The sequence below is a fragment of the Xyrauchen texanus genome, chromosome 44 (genome assembly GCF_025860055.1).
Source record: "Xyrauchen texanus isolate HMW12.3.18 chromosome 44, RBS_HiC_50CHRs, whole genome shotgun sequence".
NCBI classification, from domain to species: Eukaryota; Metazoa; Chordata; class Actinopteri; order Cypriniformes; family Catostomidae; genus Xyrauchen; species Xyrauchen texanus.
Genome location: NC_068319.1, coordinates 6,786,068 through 6,802,372, shown reverse-complemented (window position 1 = coordinate 6,802,372; position 16,305 = coordinate 6,786,068). Strand labels below are relative to the sequence as shown.

The 16,305-nt window shown below is 36.9% G+C and overlaps 1 protein-coding gene across 2 annotated transcripts; it reads right to left on the bottom strand.

Annotated features, from left to right (window-relative positions):
• Window positions 1-5,075: 5,075 nt before the first annotated feature.
• Window positions 5,076-14,858, bottom strand: LOC127636795 (glycerol-3-phosphate acyltransferase 4-like). Of its 2 annotated transcripts, none has more exons than XM_052117531.1 (14): window positions 14,753-14,858; window positions 14,187-14,260; window positions 13,768-14,077; window positions 10,104-10,173; window positions 9,725-10,007; window positions 8,675-8,749; window positions 8,192-8,281; window positions 7,945-8,038; window positions 7,753-7,868; window positions 7,512-7,567; window positions 7,333-7,418; window positions 7,124-7,252; window positions 6,850-6,929; window positions 5,076-6,028 (listed from the first exon to the last, which is right to left on the bottom strand). In XM_052117531.1, the coding sequence occupies exons 3-14, from the start codon at window positions 13,933-13,935 to the stop codon at window positions 5,920-5,922; spliced, it is 1,356 nt and encodes a 451-aa protein (XP_051973491.1). In that variant the 5' UTR covers window positions 13,936-14,077; window positions 14,187-14,260; window positions 14,753-14,858; the 3' UTR covers window positions 5,076-5,919. The 2 variants fall into 2 exon arrangements, with proteins under 2 accessions (XP_051973491.1, XP_051973490.1); XM_052117530.1 differs by having other exon boundaries at window positions 14,712-14,851.
• Window positions 14,859-16,305: the final 1,447 nt, after the last annotated feature.

Genomic DNA, 16,305 nt, shown 5'->3' with positions numbered 1-16,305 from the left:
GAAGTTAATAAGGCATGTCTCTCTCTCTGTCTCTCTCTCTCTCTCTCATTGTATATCTTTATGTAATGATATTAGGCTGGAAGCTACTTAGGTGAATGGCTATGCTTGCCACAGCAGCAAAACTGAGAAATGGAGAACCATGAATGTGGAAAAAATGTTAAGCGTCTCTTTTGTGCTCTGTAGGATATGGATTTTTAATTACAATATTAAAGTGATGGAGATATAGGATTTAATCCAGTGATGTTGTCTAGCTTAAGAGAGTATGACAACAACAACAACATAAAATGGTGCCACACATTTATTGAAAGCTAAATATAGTAATTTATCAAGAGCTCACGTGTTGCAATTATTGTATTGCAGAAGTAAGACATGTGAAACCACTGCCCCCTTGAGAGCACTTAGTAATTATGCATTAATACAACGAGGATATCTGTGCAGGACCCTTCTAAATGAGCCTACAAGCTTAGCATAAAATAACATAACGCGGTGGTCCATAGACATGCTCTGTGCCGTTCACTAGCGAGGAGACAAGAGGCCGGATTTTTTAATGGATATCTATGGTGAGGTACTTCGGTGTGCGGAATAAACTGCTTTTGTGCGGAAACAGTTTATCAGTTAAAGAATTGACCGCCTGCCTGCCGATCCTCAACATGTTTTACACTAAACAACCCTTTTGGAGTTAATTATGTGTGGAGTTTACAACGGTAAAATTGCTGTTTTATAAGAGAAGTCACGAACAATTTTGCGACAGGTAGATGTCATTTTACGGCTCTCCACATTCATTTATAGGGTATTCGCAAATTGTGACTTATTGTCGTAACACGTTAGTTGAACAGCCAAAACCGTTTCAAAAACTCATTATTTAACCATAACTAAAAGGATTTCACAAAAACACATTAGTTGTTTTTAAATTCTAAAACTGGAGTTCACACCTGTGAACTTGTGTCCACTCAAAATCACCCTGAGACCAGTATATACATGGCGGCCACTGAGCCACTTTACTTTCTTTAGTCAAATCAATATTGACTTATTGTGCGAGATGGAAGAAAATTACACAAATTAGGCATCTTTAAAACGTTGACTGTGCTGAAACACTTCAGATGCAAATTATCCTCACCGCACAAGCCAATTTACATGTGAAGAGTAAAATGCACTTTTATTACACAAGAGGGGATCTTTATGTTTAAACCGAAGGTTTTAACGCAGCTACACGATGTTACAGCTAATATAATGTTGCACAAGTCGTGCCCTATAGCAGAAAGAAATTCACACGAGTTTGGAACGACATGACGGTAATTAAATGAAACGACATGAAATGATGACAGAATTCTAAATATTTTTGTGAATTATTTCTTTATAACTTGAATTTTGTACTAGACCACTAGGCAGCAAAACTTCAAAACACTTAAAGATGCAGCACTAATTAGAATCAGAATCAGCTTTATTGCCAAGTATTCTTACACATACAAGGAATTTGTCTTGGTGACAGAAGCTTCCAGTGCACAAACAATACAGCAACAAGGCAGAGATAATAATACAAAAATAGAATAAAAATAAAAAGTGAATAGAAAATAAAGTGTATAAATATAGAAATACACAATAGGACAATACTATAATTGTACCACTATATACATTTATTTCATTCTAAAACTAAAAGTTAATTAAAATAATAAAAACGTTTTTGAAATTGATGACTTGGAACAAATTATAAAGAAAAGCAGTCAATAAGTGCCCAACATGGGCAAAGGGTCATGCTAAAATATAACAGTTTTTAATTATTTTGGATTTTGTTTAGTCACAACATAATTCCCATAGTTCCATTTATGTTATTCCATAGTTTTGATGACTTTACTATTAACATGTGGAGGGAAAATTAAAATTATATATATATATATATATATATATATATATATATATATATATATATATATATATATATATATATATATATATATATATATATATATATATGGGGCAGTGGTGACTCAGGGTTACTGACCAGAAGCTTGGGGGTTCAAGCCCCAGCACCACCTAGATGCCACTGTTGGGCCCTTGAGCATAAATGTAAATGTAAATATATATATATATATATATATATATATATATATATATATATATATATATATATATAATATTGACTGGTGGTGTATATGTGCAATAAACAAATATCTGCAACCAATAATCCTCTCAGCAGTCCGAACTGTCCGATATCTGATTTCATAGCTGAACCAAATCAGAAAGTTACTGAAGTGCAGAGGACAGACTCAATGACTGCTGAGTAGACTTCCTCAACTGGCAAAGGAAGTACAACCTCTGCTGGGCCTTTTTTTTTTTTTTTTTTTTACAATGGAGTCAATGTGGGTCACCCAATTCAGGTCCTGTGAGATGGTGGTACCGACTCAACTTCTGCCACAGTGCTGTTTAGAATGGTGAGGGGTGTCAGTCAACAATCATCTCCACATTGTTTTGACTACACCAGTGAGCCAGCCATTCAACCTTCCTTCTGTATACAGTCTCATCGTCATCTTGGATGAAGCCACTGACAGTAGTGTCATCTGCAAACTTCAGGAGCTTGACAGAGGGGTCCTTGGTTGTGCAGTCATTTGTATACAGGGAGAAGAGTAGTGGGGAGTGCACACATCGGGCACCAGTGCTGATTGTACAGTACATATGCTGGAAGTTAATTTCCCCTGTTTCACTAGCTGCTGCCTGTCCATCAGAAAGCTGGTGATCCACTGACAGATAGACATGGGAATAGAGAGTTGGTGTAATTTAGTCTGGAGGATAGCTGGGATGATGGTTTTGAAAGCTGAACTGAAATCCACAAAAAGGATCCTTGCTTATGACCTTGGACTGTCCAGATGTTGCAGGTTATGATGCAATCCAATGTTGACTGCATCATCCACAGATCTCTTTGCACGTTAAGCAAATTGAAGGGGATCCAGAAAGGGTACAGTGATGTACTTCAGATGGGCCAACACCAGTCTCTCAAATTATTTCATAACCACAGAGTCCTGTGATTTGGGGTTTCTTTGGGACAGGAATGATGATTGAGCTTTAGAAGCAGCATGGGACTTCACACTGCTCCAGTGATATATTGAAGATCAGTCTGAAGATGGGGACCATCTGGTTAGCACAGGATTTTAGACAAGCATTTGAAACACCGTCTGGGTCCTAAGCTTTCCTGTCTTTTGTTATCAGAAGACACAGCACACACCTCTTCTTTACAGATCTTAAGTGCTGGTTTATTAGTGGTTGCATGAGGTGTTGATGTTTGTGTGAAGGTCATCTACAGTAAAACACCTTCAAGTCATCAGCCAATTGTTGGTACCCTACAGTGTTGGGGGAAGGTCTCTTGAAGTTAGTATGTCTTTCAGGCCGCTCCACACTGATGCAAGATCGTTAGCTTCTTTTAGTCACTCTAATTTCCTTATTCAGTTTGTTCCTGGCCTGATTGTACAATACTTTATCCCCACCTCTGTAAGCTGTAAACCACGGTTTGTCGTTGTTGTGTTAAATAAGTCCTAGTAGGAATTCACATATACTCACAGAAACTGATATTTGACATCACAGTATGTGAGCTCATCCAGAATGGTGAGTATCCATTATATTTCTGTCTCTGGTTGGGCATGTAATGTGCTGTTTGTAATTGGGCTGCTAAGAATCAGTTATTTTCTTTTGTTTGCTCACAAGACACTATCTTCATTCTTGTTTCATTCAACATGGGGATATATTCATTCTTAACACATTTATTCCAGCACTTCTATGCGAATGCCTTCAAACTGACTTTTCTTTCCCGTTTTGTTTTTGTGTCTGAACATTAGGTCATTCTCGTTTTATGGGATATCATCACTTAATGTAGAACCCCGAATTCATGCCAAACATAATATTGTATGTGTTCTTAGCATCACACATTGTAGAATGCAGTGCTCTTGTTAAAAACATCAGAATTTCAATAAAGTTACCCCATCTGAGTTTGTTGATAGTTTTGGACTGTAGTTTCTCTGCAGTTGGATTCTAATGCGTTTGTTATTGACAAATGTTGAATATGCACACATAATCATTGAGAAACATATGTGATGTTATATGAAGGCCTCACAGCAAACTTCTGTTCCACTCACCTCTTGGACTGGCTTATTAGAAGGTTTGAAGAACATGATGCTCTCTAAGGACGTCTCACATCAGAAAACTGAAATGTTCCTGATTTTTTATTCAAAAAAAGCTTGCTGGGCCTTTACTGTTGCAACATATTAAATGAACTTTTCTCTGCACAAAAGAGCTATTCAGTTGACTGTGCAAATGACTAACTGAATAAACAAGAACTTTGATCAAGATGACTGACTTAGCGCATGACTGCTGTTTTAGGTCAGTAACTATACCATGTTCGTCTGGGGGACGCTTTAAAGACAAAGTCGTGAACGAGACTCATGCCTGTCACTTTAGTTTTAGCAAATTTTGCTACAAGAAACAAGTTAAACAATATGTTTTGCATAAAGAAAATTATGCATTCTTTAGGATTTTTTTTTTTTTTGCATTGTGATCTTTTCATGACAATTAAACACATTCCACCCAACCTCTCAGCACTATAAGGCATGTGGATGTTTAACATTTATTTTTGAAAAACCCCTCACCTTAAGCACGAAACGTTAACAATAACAAAGGAATTAGAATGCTACTGCGCATGTATAGCCCTGAAGCATTTCCAGATTTTTATAACCCAGTCCCGTCATAACCAAATGACTAGCACGTTCTTTTACAGTCTAGCTTAAACAGAACAAGTGAGATAATAGCAAAAAATAAACAAGAGGTGGCAAAGCAGATTACGCATCCGTTTGTCGTTGCTTTTTCTGAGCTCTAAACACTTTAACTTCCGTTCCTGCTTCCATTCATCGACCAATATGTTCCACATTCTTATAATGGCATTTTATGGCAATGGTGTTAACGTTAATCGTTTTAAAGTCACTATCAATGAAGAGCCTCCCGCTGTTGTTTTGAATGAGGGTAGGCCTACGTTCCATTCAGAAGTGATCATCCCTATGCCCTGTTCCCTTCAAAGGCTTTACCATCCAATTTGAGATCTTTGAAAAACCAAAAGGTGTGGGCTCAAAGAACTACCTTCCTTAAAACATCTTGAAATGGTCCAAAACCCCGGAAGATAATTCACAATGGGTTCTGGCTTTCCTATGGGGTTTTATAATGGAGTTTTTGAACTTATGAGAAAAATAAAGTGTGTGGTAAACATTACTTGACGATACATGGATGTTTTGTTCTACAACATAAATTACACACAGTCACAACTTGAATTTTAAAGCTGTTTTGAATTACATACTTTTTTTTTACCTCACAAAACTGTTTAAAAAGAACAGTGTTTTATTAAAAAACAAAAACAAACAGCTCACTAGATAGGCTGCCATGAGGAGATGAACACGGAGCATCCAATCAATTAACAGACATGGTTCTTCTGACTAGCAACACTAAAGCTCTCTGCACACCATCCTCTCAGTTTTTGTATTTTACAAGCTTAAATAAAGCATTTCAAACTCACTCTTCTCCCAGGACATCATGCAATACAGTAACAGAACACAAATATTCAAAAAAGTAACAGACTGTGAAGGAAACAAAACAAAAATAATCAAGTATTCCACTTTTAACTCCAAACTGAAATCAGCCCAGGAATTGAAATGCCACTGAGACAATCGTGCAATAAGGCAAAAAGCTCCCGAGGCACAGCAGTGAGCAGAGGATCTGGCAGCAGATTTTCTCCCACCGGCCCTTAATAGATTTTAAGTTCTACAGTTCTGCCTGAGCGGGTTCAGGAAGGGGCCAGTCAAAGGCCGCACTGCATTCTGTGGAGGGTCCAGGGTCTCACCGCGAGCGCTGTGCAGCACGATTTAAGTCATGTAATACAGCTGCCTCCCTTCAAGAGCGACTGCGGTCTTCACTGCTGCCCACTAAAACTTTGCTGTAAAGCTTCTGCTGCTCCTCTTTGAAAACTTGTTTAACTTTCCCACGTTTTAGACCACCGTCCCTGAGAACATGAAAACACAGAAGATTGAAGCAATGCGTAATTTCGATAAAATTTTTTTAATGCCAATGTCCTGGAACTTAATACAATGTCTTTTTTCTGTCATCTCCTTATTTGATTCATATTATTCTAACTTGAATCTTATGCTTATTTTATCTCTTATGATATGGTACAACTTAAAGAGTTTAGACTGGATAAACTCTTTATTTGACTGCCTATGCATTAAAGGGATAATTCACATAAAAATGAAAATTCTCATCATTTACTCACCCTCATTCCATCCCAGATGTGAATGACTTTTTTTTTCTTCCACAGAATGCAAAGTTTTTTAGAAGAATCTCTCAACTCTGTAGGTCCATACAATGCAAGTGAATGGTGGCTAGAACTTTGAAGCTCAACAAAGCACATAAAGGCAGCATAAAAGTAATCCAATTTCATTCTTCTTGGCAATTTGCATTTTTGTGCATATTGCCACCTACTGGGCAGGGAGAATATATATAGAAGAAGAAAATGTTTAATATTTGTCTGTTTCACACCCACACCCATCATATCGCTTCTGAAGACATGGATTAAACCACTGGAGACTTCTGGATTACATTTATGCTGCTTTTATGTGCTTTTTGACCAAACTTCTGGCGACAGATTACTTGCATTGTATGGACCAACAGAGCAGAGATATTCTTCTAGTCTTCGTTTGTGTTCAACAGAAGTCATACACATCTGGAATGGCATGAGGATGAGTAAATGAGGAGAGAATTTTTATTTTTGTGTGAACTATTCCTTTAAATGTATGTTACAAATAAAAGACTTTGACTTGAACTCACCACAACAAGTCTGCCAGGCCTCCCTTTCTAGCAATGGCAGCTTTGACCCTGTTGGCAAACTGCACAGCATCCTCACTTTCCTGCATGTGCAAGCATAAAAGGTTAACAAAACACACCTAAATACGTGTAACATTCTGATACCCGTAACTGGAGACAAAACTGCTAGTAAAAGTCCCCCAGATGAGAACAAACTGATACATATCTTCAGGAAAAATGGCTAAAATAATGTCTTTATTGACTTCTAAAAATGCAAAAGATTTTTGGGGTCTCTCACCAATTTGCTCATTGGAGGAAGGTACCAGACACTGCAGACGATGGCCCAACTACTCATCATGTGTAGTAGATAGCTCACCATCCCAAACTTACTGCTGTTCCAGAACGCATCACCAAAACGAGGGTCATACTGCCAAAAAATAAACAAGTCAGTGGGATTTTCAAACATCTAATACGTATAATAGTTGTGGAAAAAAACTACATTCTTACCTTTATGGCAACAGGGTAAACTGTACAGCCGATCTCAAAGCTTCCTTTCTTGAACATCATGACTGAAGTGTTGTTAATACATGTTCCTTATAAAGAGACATACAAGATTTCATTATTTCTTCCCCACATATTATGAAACTAATGTGAAAAAGCATTGGTAACCTGGTTTTGCCACTTACCCTCTGGGAATATGAGGATGGGCAGTTTACTTTCGTCTGCAACATGGTCACTTAATCTATATATAATATATATATATATATATATATATATATATATATATATATATATATATTAAAAAAGAATATAAAGATGTGAAATAAGGTTAAAATTTCAGTTTGAAGGCAGCTGATACAAAAGTAGCAACTCGTCAGAAGTTTAAAAGTCTTTACTAGTTAAAAGAACCAACACATGCAATGTTACCTTTTGGCCACTAGGTGTCTGTCCTTGACTTCAGACCTCTCAAACCAAATGTGCGGACAGGCTTTGACCATCGCCCTCTGAATAACCCCCATTAGACCACTGTGGACCTGGCCCACCTGATTCAAGCAGACAGGCACAGTTAATGCATGTGCTGCATTAAACCAATAAACATCTCACAAAACATCAAACTACCATAGCGTAGCATCCGTCACTGGCCAGAATGATGACATCAATAGGAGACGTATGATTAGCCACACAGATTCCTCCATTTTTCGGTTTATTCTCACTGGTAGGACAAGAGTGAAGTGTAGGTTAAAAAAAAAAGTAAAAAAAACAACAATGCAGTATGTATACTGGCTTTATTTAGGGCATAGCAACCTAGATGTACAGCTGTAGTCCCCAAAAGTTAACATATGATAATGTGATTATGTGTGAATACCTGTCATGGTAGGTGATGATGGCGGTGAGAGCTCGCACACAGATGCGGTAACACATCAGATGAACCTTATCGCTCAGAAAATTCTTCATCCTGCAATTATAAACACAAATAATCCTGATAATTGGAAAAAAGAGTAACATTTTGGTCTGTTGTTGCCCAAAACACATTGGATTGCTTTAGAAGACATGAATTAAATCGCTGTAGTCTTATGGATTATTTTTATGCTTTTTCATAATTTTGGTCACCATTCACTTGCATTGAATAGGCCTACAGAGATATTCTTCTTAAAATCTTTGTTTGTGTTCTGCAGAAGAAATAGTCATATACACCTGAGATGGCACGAGGATGAGTAAATGATGAGATTTTCATTTTTGGGTGAACTATCCCTTTAAAAGACATTCGTAATACAAGTCATTATCTAACAATGACTTAGGTTAGATTTGGAAAATGTGCTTAAGACTTGCCAATAACTTCTAAACATACCTTCCATTTGGAAACAGGCCAACGATTGTCGACAAAACCACGAGAAGACCGACACCAGTGAAAGCAAGAGTGACCCTGTTAAAAGCACAAGCCAAGAGTTAAAAGTATACTGCACAAAATCTATTCACAACCTGCTTAATCACTGAATAAACATTGTAAGAGCAAACACCATGAGCTAATGTAGATTACAAACAGCCTCAGGTGATGTGCATTTCTGTTGCAACTATTTTAAAAGAATCTCTAACAGTTCAATTTAGAGTGTGTAATGTAGTTTTATTGTATTCTTGTGTCTAAAAATTTTAAAGTCCATTTAACCTTGAGCACATTGCATTTTGCACCTTGAAACCGCAGATGGTTGTAAAGTGCTGACAGTTTAAAAAAACACTGTCCTGAATGTTTTAAAGGTTTCTGACTATTCCTCGACGTGCTGCATCTAAACAGACTAGACAAATAAAGGCTATGATCTCAGATAAACTTACCGATTGGGTTCCATAATTATTATTTTTTTAATCAAAGTGCCATTTATTTTCAAATACCTGTTCCAAATGAGTATTTTGTACTACACATTGTCATATGAAAAACCAGTCAATCATTACAAAGATTTAAGCCTAAATATACATAACAGTACAATTTGTTGGTTCATTTTGAGTCAGACTTGACAAGAAAATAATGACTTGTGGTCAAATATTTACAGAGTAACCGCTGTGAGTCATCAGACTGCTTCAAACCGATAACTCATGAGCTCTAAGCTGATTTTGAAGTCTTTTGCTTTAAAAAGATTTGGCTCATAAAAATCATTTGTTCACACTGTGTGTTAATTTCTTTACCATGGTGCTGTAGATTTATTAGTGGCTCAGCCCTGCCTGCACAGCAGCGTATAAAATGGTGTCTGTAAGAATATTTCAGTACGATGCATTTCATTTGGCAGAAAAAAAAAAAAAGCCTTCAAGAACTCTAAATGGAAATTGAAAGTCTTGAAAACCAATTCGGCCCATTTTTGAATTTTTTCCTGAATAAGAACCAGTTCTCAATCCATCTCTCCTCACTCACCTGAGCGGCAACAGGAACCCATAGCGTATGAGCACTCCAACACCCCACAGCGCTGTGAGTCTTGTGCTGATGTGGTGGAAGTTGTAGTTGCTGCGGGTCAGGAGGTTCCAGGACTGTAGCTCCTCTGCTGTGAAGCGTTTGGTTACCTCATCGTCCACGATGCTCTCCACACCTCGCCGGCAGAAATGGAAGATGTCAGACATATCAAACTCAGGCTCTGTGCCACCACGCCTCATTTCCTGGATCTCCTGTTCAAGTGACACTAGCTCTTTAGCAATGATCCCTGGAAGAGACAAAGAGAGGACAGATCTCAATTTCATTGATGTTGGAGAAATTATTTTAGTGGCAACTCGTGTAAATTACATTTTTAATGGCTCACCATTGCTGTAGGGTTTGTAGAGATGCTGATTTTTCTCCTTGGCTCCTCTCTCCATTCTTAATGTCGCCCACTAAAAACAGAACAAGAAATACCATGTTAGGTGTATGGCTTATTTTCCGTGGAAGGTGTTAGCCAGAAAGTTAGGGGCTGATAGCCTCAGTCACCATTCACTTTCATTGTAGGCTAACATTCTGCCTAAAACCTCCTTTTGTCTTCCACTGAATAAAAGGAAGATATATGGGTTTGGAACAACATGAGGGTGAGTCAATGACACATTTAAAATTTTGGGGGGAATAATCTTTTTAAGATACTTTTTGTTACACCATGTTACATCTAATTTGAATCCCCTCAGTGGCAGGCTGGTTTGATACCCCAAGAGGCCACCCATGCTCCCTCTGGTACAGGCTAACCTCACACATCTGTCATGACGACAGAGAAACGTGCGGCAAACCTTTGGGGAGCCAATTCCACAAAGACAGCACCGGGCAGGAGAACACATCAGCTGATCCCTGCATCCTCACTGGGGCCTGGAGCTTAGCTAAAGCTCTCTTAAAACCTCATCTATGATCACACACAGCAGCCACTGACAGTTCAATGGGAAATTAGCTATTTATCTGACCTATAAGATCTCAATAAACATAATGGGACTAAATATTTGCCATATTTTTACCTGTCTACCTGCGAATTATGTATGTATAGCTGTTTATTTGTGCACTAAAATGTCATGTTGCTGCTGTTGCCTGTGAATTTCCCCTCAGGGATCATTAAAGTGAATTCGCCAGCCAAGGACAGCAGCTGAGCACAGTATGTGAAAAGATGGCTATCTGCTGTGTGAAAGTAAACACTGAACCTCTTAGGAGCTGATGATGCTCTGACTCAGGATGGAGAAAGAGTGAGCAATCAAGCTGCTTGTCAGAATAAATTTCACTCCCCGAAAATCTGGTTCACCACTTGCCCCAAAAGCTTGCTGGAGTCTTCACGGGAACCGATTATGTCAGGGGGTAGAGGACGGGATCATTTTCTGTCACCAGGTAAAGTATTCTAAATAACAACAATTTCGCTAGCTACCGTTTGCTTGTTTCCTCTATAACAATAAAAAACCCACAAACATATCAGACATCAATAGCGTTGAGAAAACGAAAGCTCTACTTGCGATATGGTCTTCTATGGAGATACAAATAGACATCCTAAAGAATAAACTTCATTGATGTCTTCTATGGAGATCCAAGATAAACTAGAGAGATCGCAAAGGAATAAAAGAGTCTACAAGGAGATCCGGCAAGAAATGATGCACCCCGATTTTAATCTGACGACTGACCAAATCATAAACAAACTGAAAACTTGTTCCATGACATTGAATTCAGTCAGTCACACTCAAGACAAACACTGAATTGCCTGTGGCTGATCTCGGCTTTCCTTACACTCTTCTCATCTTATTTTGTGCATTGTTTTGTTCAGTTACGGGAATACTCACTCATTTAGGAAGATCGCTGGCATCTGTTAAGTAAAGCGGTGAAATTCTTCTTTTTTTTTTATTCTCAATCAAGATGTAAAATTATGCTATGGCAAACATTCAAATATAATCATCTGCTACAATAATGTTAATAATGATTCAAGTTACAGTTTATATTACTTCGACAGTAAAGCAACATTAAAAAGGTCATACAAAATAATGTAATTGCGTTACTTGTCGTCTTAAGCATAGATGTTGTCTCTGGCAATCTTATTGAGCAATGTAATAACGTTGAATTAATTTCTCTGTATGTTAAAATATGTCCTCAAAAACAAGAGTAAAAGCTGTACGCAAACACTGTGATGGGTTATGTTTGTTTGTGGGCAGGTGAGGTTGTCACGTAAAACCACCACCGATTTACAAGCTCTCGATTCGATAACGATTCAATGGGTATATTTGAGTTATAATTTCCATTTTGCTTACATATGAAACAATTATCTCCCAGATAATGCTGTTAATTACACAAGGGGCCCTCTAACTAGGTACATTACAAAAATATTAATCATAATATGAACAAATCCATGTATTCAATCAATAAATAAAATGTTATATTTCATATATTATTTTTGTTTTCAATTCATGTTTATTTGCATAATTTGTGCTATTTACAAGTATTAACATTGAGTTGTTGAACATGTGCCAAAACCTGTATTGTCTCAAACAAAACCAGCATTTCTGTAAAGAACGTCTGTAAATGAGCACATGTTAACAAGAGATGACTTGAATAGCTTTATCTCATCAGTGCCATGCATGATTAGAATTAAATGTTTATTTTGTTGTTTTTGATCAACAACTAACTGTAAAGAACAGAATGGGTATTAAAAGAAACATTATTCAATGACAAATGGTCACGTGGATCTCGTCTTTGGACACGCAGAATGGTAAATGGTCTACACTTATATAGTGCCTTTTTAGCCTTAGCCGTATTCAAAGCACTTTACACTGCGTCTCATTCACCCATTCACACACCAATGACAGCAGAGCTGCCATGCAAGGTGCTAGCCTGCCATTGGGAGCAACTTGGGGTTCAGTGTCGTGGAGTCGTGTGGGCCAGGAATCAAACCACCAATCCTGCGATTAGTGGACAACTAGTTTACCAGCCAGTTGCCAAATATATACATTTTAATCGCATAGCACAAAATTTGGTTGCTAATGAGAGTGATTTTCTCTCGTTGTAGTGGATCGTTGTGTGTAAGAGTAAAAGATTGATCGAAGAATAGATATCAAGACTGTTCAAATGAAGCATCGGAAAATCTATATTTTTACCCACCCCTCACTACCCCGTTGCCAAGTAAGCAATTGCTTCACTGTTCGTTTCTCCAGGTCAGTGGAAAAGTGCGTCTGGTTCGTGATAGGCTCCAGATGAACCAGCCAAGCACAGGCTCTTGTACAAGAACCATTGCTATTTCAGTGGAAAAGGGCTATAAGAAATAAAAAATAAATCTCTTTCCAAGACGTGTATTAAGCAAATATATAACTGACAATTAGCAATATTTATGCTCTTCATGATTTGCTTTGAGGAGTCTCAAAGTGATACGAAAATTACTCACGAATCAATGCATTTTATTTTTCATCAACGATTTGGTGGTGCAAATCTTTTGCAAAAGAAAACTATGCAATAGACCAGGTAATGTAATGCGGAGTTAGTGGAAATCCTTAACTCTAAGTATGAGCAATGGTAATGTTTCCCAACGTTTTGGCATCGATTTAGAATTATCTGAGAAAGCATCAAGCCCTAGTAATAATTCACATCAACAATATCTTTTAAAGAACTTTCAAGTTTAGATGTTCACATAAAATAAGAGCTACAGCTCATGCTGATTATTTTAACAAAAAATAAATATTTCTCACACGTGGGTGACTTAAGAAAGATTAACATGCACGGAGGAAACCAGGTTTCTAAAACTGTCACTTGTGGCATTCAATCTCTCGCCCTGCAACAGGCACATTACACAGCTTAAAAACTGCTGTGAAACAAGATTAACTGGCAAACTAATTTCCTTTCAATTGATAATGTGACAAAAATCAAGTTTACACTGCAATCTGACTTCCTTACCAGCTTTAGTCTCCCACAAGTTATTTGTACCATGAGATGATGAGCTCATGAAAAAGACTATTGATTCAGTGAATACATTGAATGAACAAACTCACTTCAAAAAGCTTGATCAGTGATTTCATGTAAAGCCTTCGGATCCCAATCGACACACCCAGGATTGCGGGTACGATAATGAAAACCAGCAGAAGAGTGAACCACACTGTGAAGGAGATGCCCAAGAGCATACAGATCAGGCTGTCGAATGGGAAGAGGTAGGACTCCATCTTGACCACGATATTGCAGGGAAGTACCAATTCAAAGTGATTCCCTAAATGAAGACTGGACTCCTCTATAGTGCCTCAATTTCTGAAGCCTACGCTGAAACAAGGCCTTCATGGGCACATCGGGACAGATAAGCATTTATGCCTGGAACAAAGGAAAAATATCCATTAAGTTAACACAACAGTGGTAGAGATAACAAAACATATAAGGGTTTAGAAACTATCTGTGCCACTCTTGAGCATTGGAAACATACAGTATAAACACGTGTAACCATTTTTCCACGTCAAGGGCTTTTTTGAGACAATTTCACATGGCCCACTGCCATTTCTAGAAAGACAGAAAAACATACACATATGTGAATAAAGAGTTGAAAACAGCTCATCAACTGAGATTGAACATTATTACGTTAACATACACAATTCTGAAGCTTTCCAAGAAATAAATATAAAACGTATTTTTTTTTTTCTGTTGGGCTATACAGCTCAAAGCAGAACTAGCAATACGCATTTAATAATTATTATATGGTGGCCAAACGACTGTAAGTAGTGTTTAGCTTGCCCATTCAACAGCAGCCACAGAGCTAAAAACCCCATACTGCACACAAAAATTCCCTTTATTCATTTAAGTATTTAGAAAATTAAATTTATATTAAAAAATAAGCAATAAATGAGATGATAAGAAATGTGCATTGTTCTTCAGATGCAAATGAATGCAAGCTCATCCGGTAAACAACAGCTTCGCATTTAACTACGTAATTAAACCCGCGTATTATACTCACCTATAACATTTAAATGCGAATTTGTCTTTATAATAAATTACCATTTTGATATTTAAGCATCGTGAGCGGCTGCTGTTGTTGGTATGCAAGAAGTTTAAGCGCATCAACAGCAGCGTGAGGAAAGGCTGCTTTTACTTCCGCTTCCGGTGGGCTCGGCTGCTTCGTTATTGGATGAGGAATGCTCAGCCGCCGTTGACCCCCTTTTTTTATTTATTTATTTATTTTTTTTTATTGCAATATAACAACAACAAAAATAATTTACATACAAGAGTACATATAACCATACAAGTCAAGGGTTAAAAAAATAAAAAAATAAAGAATTGCATTTTACAGAAAAAACTTATATCTATTAAATAGCTGTAAAGTTTTTTTTGTTTTTTAGTTTTTACTTTTAGATATTGTTTCTAAATATATTTTAACATCGACTTTAAATTGTTCAAAATTTGGCATTTTTGCATTCCATTTGACTTTATGAATATAATAACGGGCAATTATAATAATTAAATCAAATATAAACAGAATATTTTTATCACCATCAAATGAAAAACATTTTAGCATAACATCAACTTCTTCAAAGTTAACAAGAATCATAGCTTTTCTTTGTCCGCCGTTGACCCCCTGCCGTGTTTTGGAAATGGATGCTACCGGAGAAAACTGATTCCAGATCAGCTTAGTAAAAGTTGATGCTCGTTATCAATAAAATTTTAGGCCTATGTTTAAATATTGTTATATGTATTGTATAACGAATTTTTACAGCTTACATGTGATTGAAAGAGCAATACAAGCGCGAGAAAGACATAATCATATAATGCATAATAATAAAAATAAAACTGATTTTAAATAAATGTCAACTCGTCCATCCTAAATAAATAAATAAAATAAAATAAAAAATAAATCTGGGTTCCAGTGAGGCACTTACAATGGAATTGAATTGGGGTCAATACGTAAACATTATTTTATAAACACTTTTTTTTTTAAGTTTAACCACAAGACATAAACAATAGGCATGTTAGCATGATTTTACTTTGATAAAATCACTTGCTAAACTTTTCTTTGTAAAGTTAGAGCAAATTTTACAACTTTTGCCATGATGATGTAGGCCTAATGTCAACAAACCCTAAAATGACTGTAAAAATGACTATATAAACTACAGCTCAAAGAGTTTTAACAGAAATTATGTAAATTTGAATGTAAGTGCTTTTATAAACTGGTAAGCATTACATTTCTGTCTTTAAACCCTTCAAAAATTGGCCCCATTCCATTGTAAGTGCCTCACTGTAACCTCGATTTTTACCTTTTTATATAAAGAAAAGGAGGGACATCAAGTTTTTTTTCTTCTTTTTTTGGGTAATCCTATGCAAACCACATACGTTTATTCTGCAAATGGGTGTGAATTGTGTTTTTGTAAGGATGTTGTTCTCCCATAGCCTGGTGAAGGATTGCCATTTTTATTGGATAAGAATTATATGATGCACAATGGCCTGTCTGGCATACAGCAAAAACATCTCTGACCAGAAGCTGGAGCTGCAACTCTAAATTTGGATAACTTTGAGTCATACAGGTAACAAGTACATGATACTCTATAGTCTAGCTG

Excerpts from the sequence above, each read along its gene's own strand:
- LOC127636795 (XM_052117531.1), bottom strand. The coding sequence starts at position 13,935 with ATGGAGTCCTACCTCTTCCCATTCGACAGCCTGATCTGTATGCTCTTG. Across the intron at positions 8,039-8,191 it reads ATCATCACCTACCATGACAG|TGAGAATAAACCGAAAAATG; the intron begins GTATTCACACAT and ends TTGTCCTACCAG. Across the intron at positions 7,253-7,332 it reads TTTACCCTGTTGCCATAAAG|TATGACCCTCGTTTTGGTGA; the intron begins GTAAGAATGTAG and ends ATTTTTTGGCAG.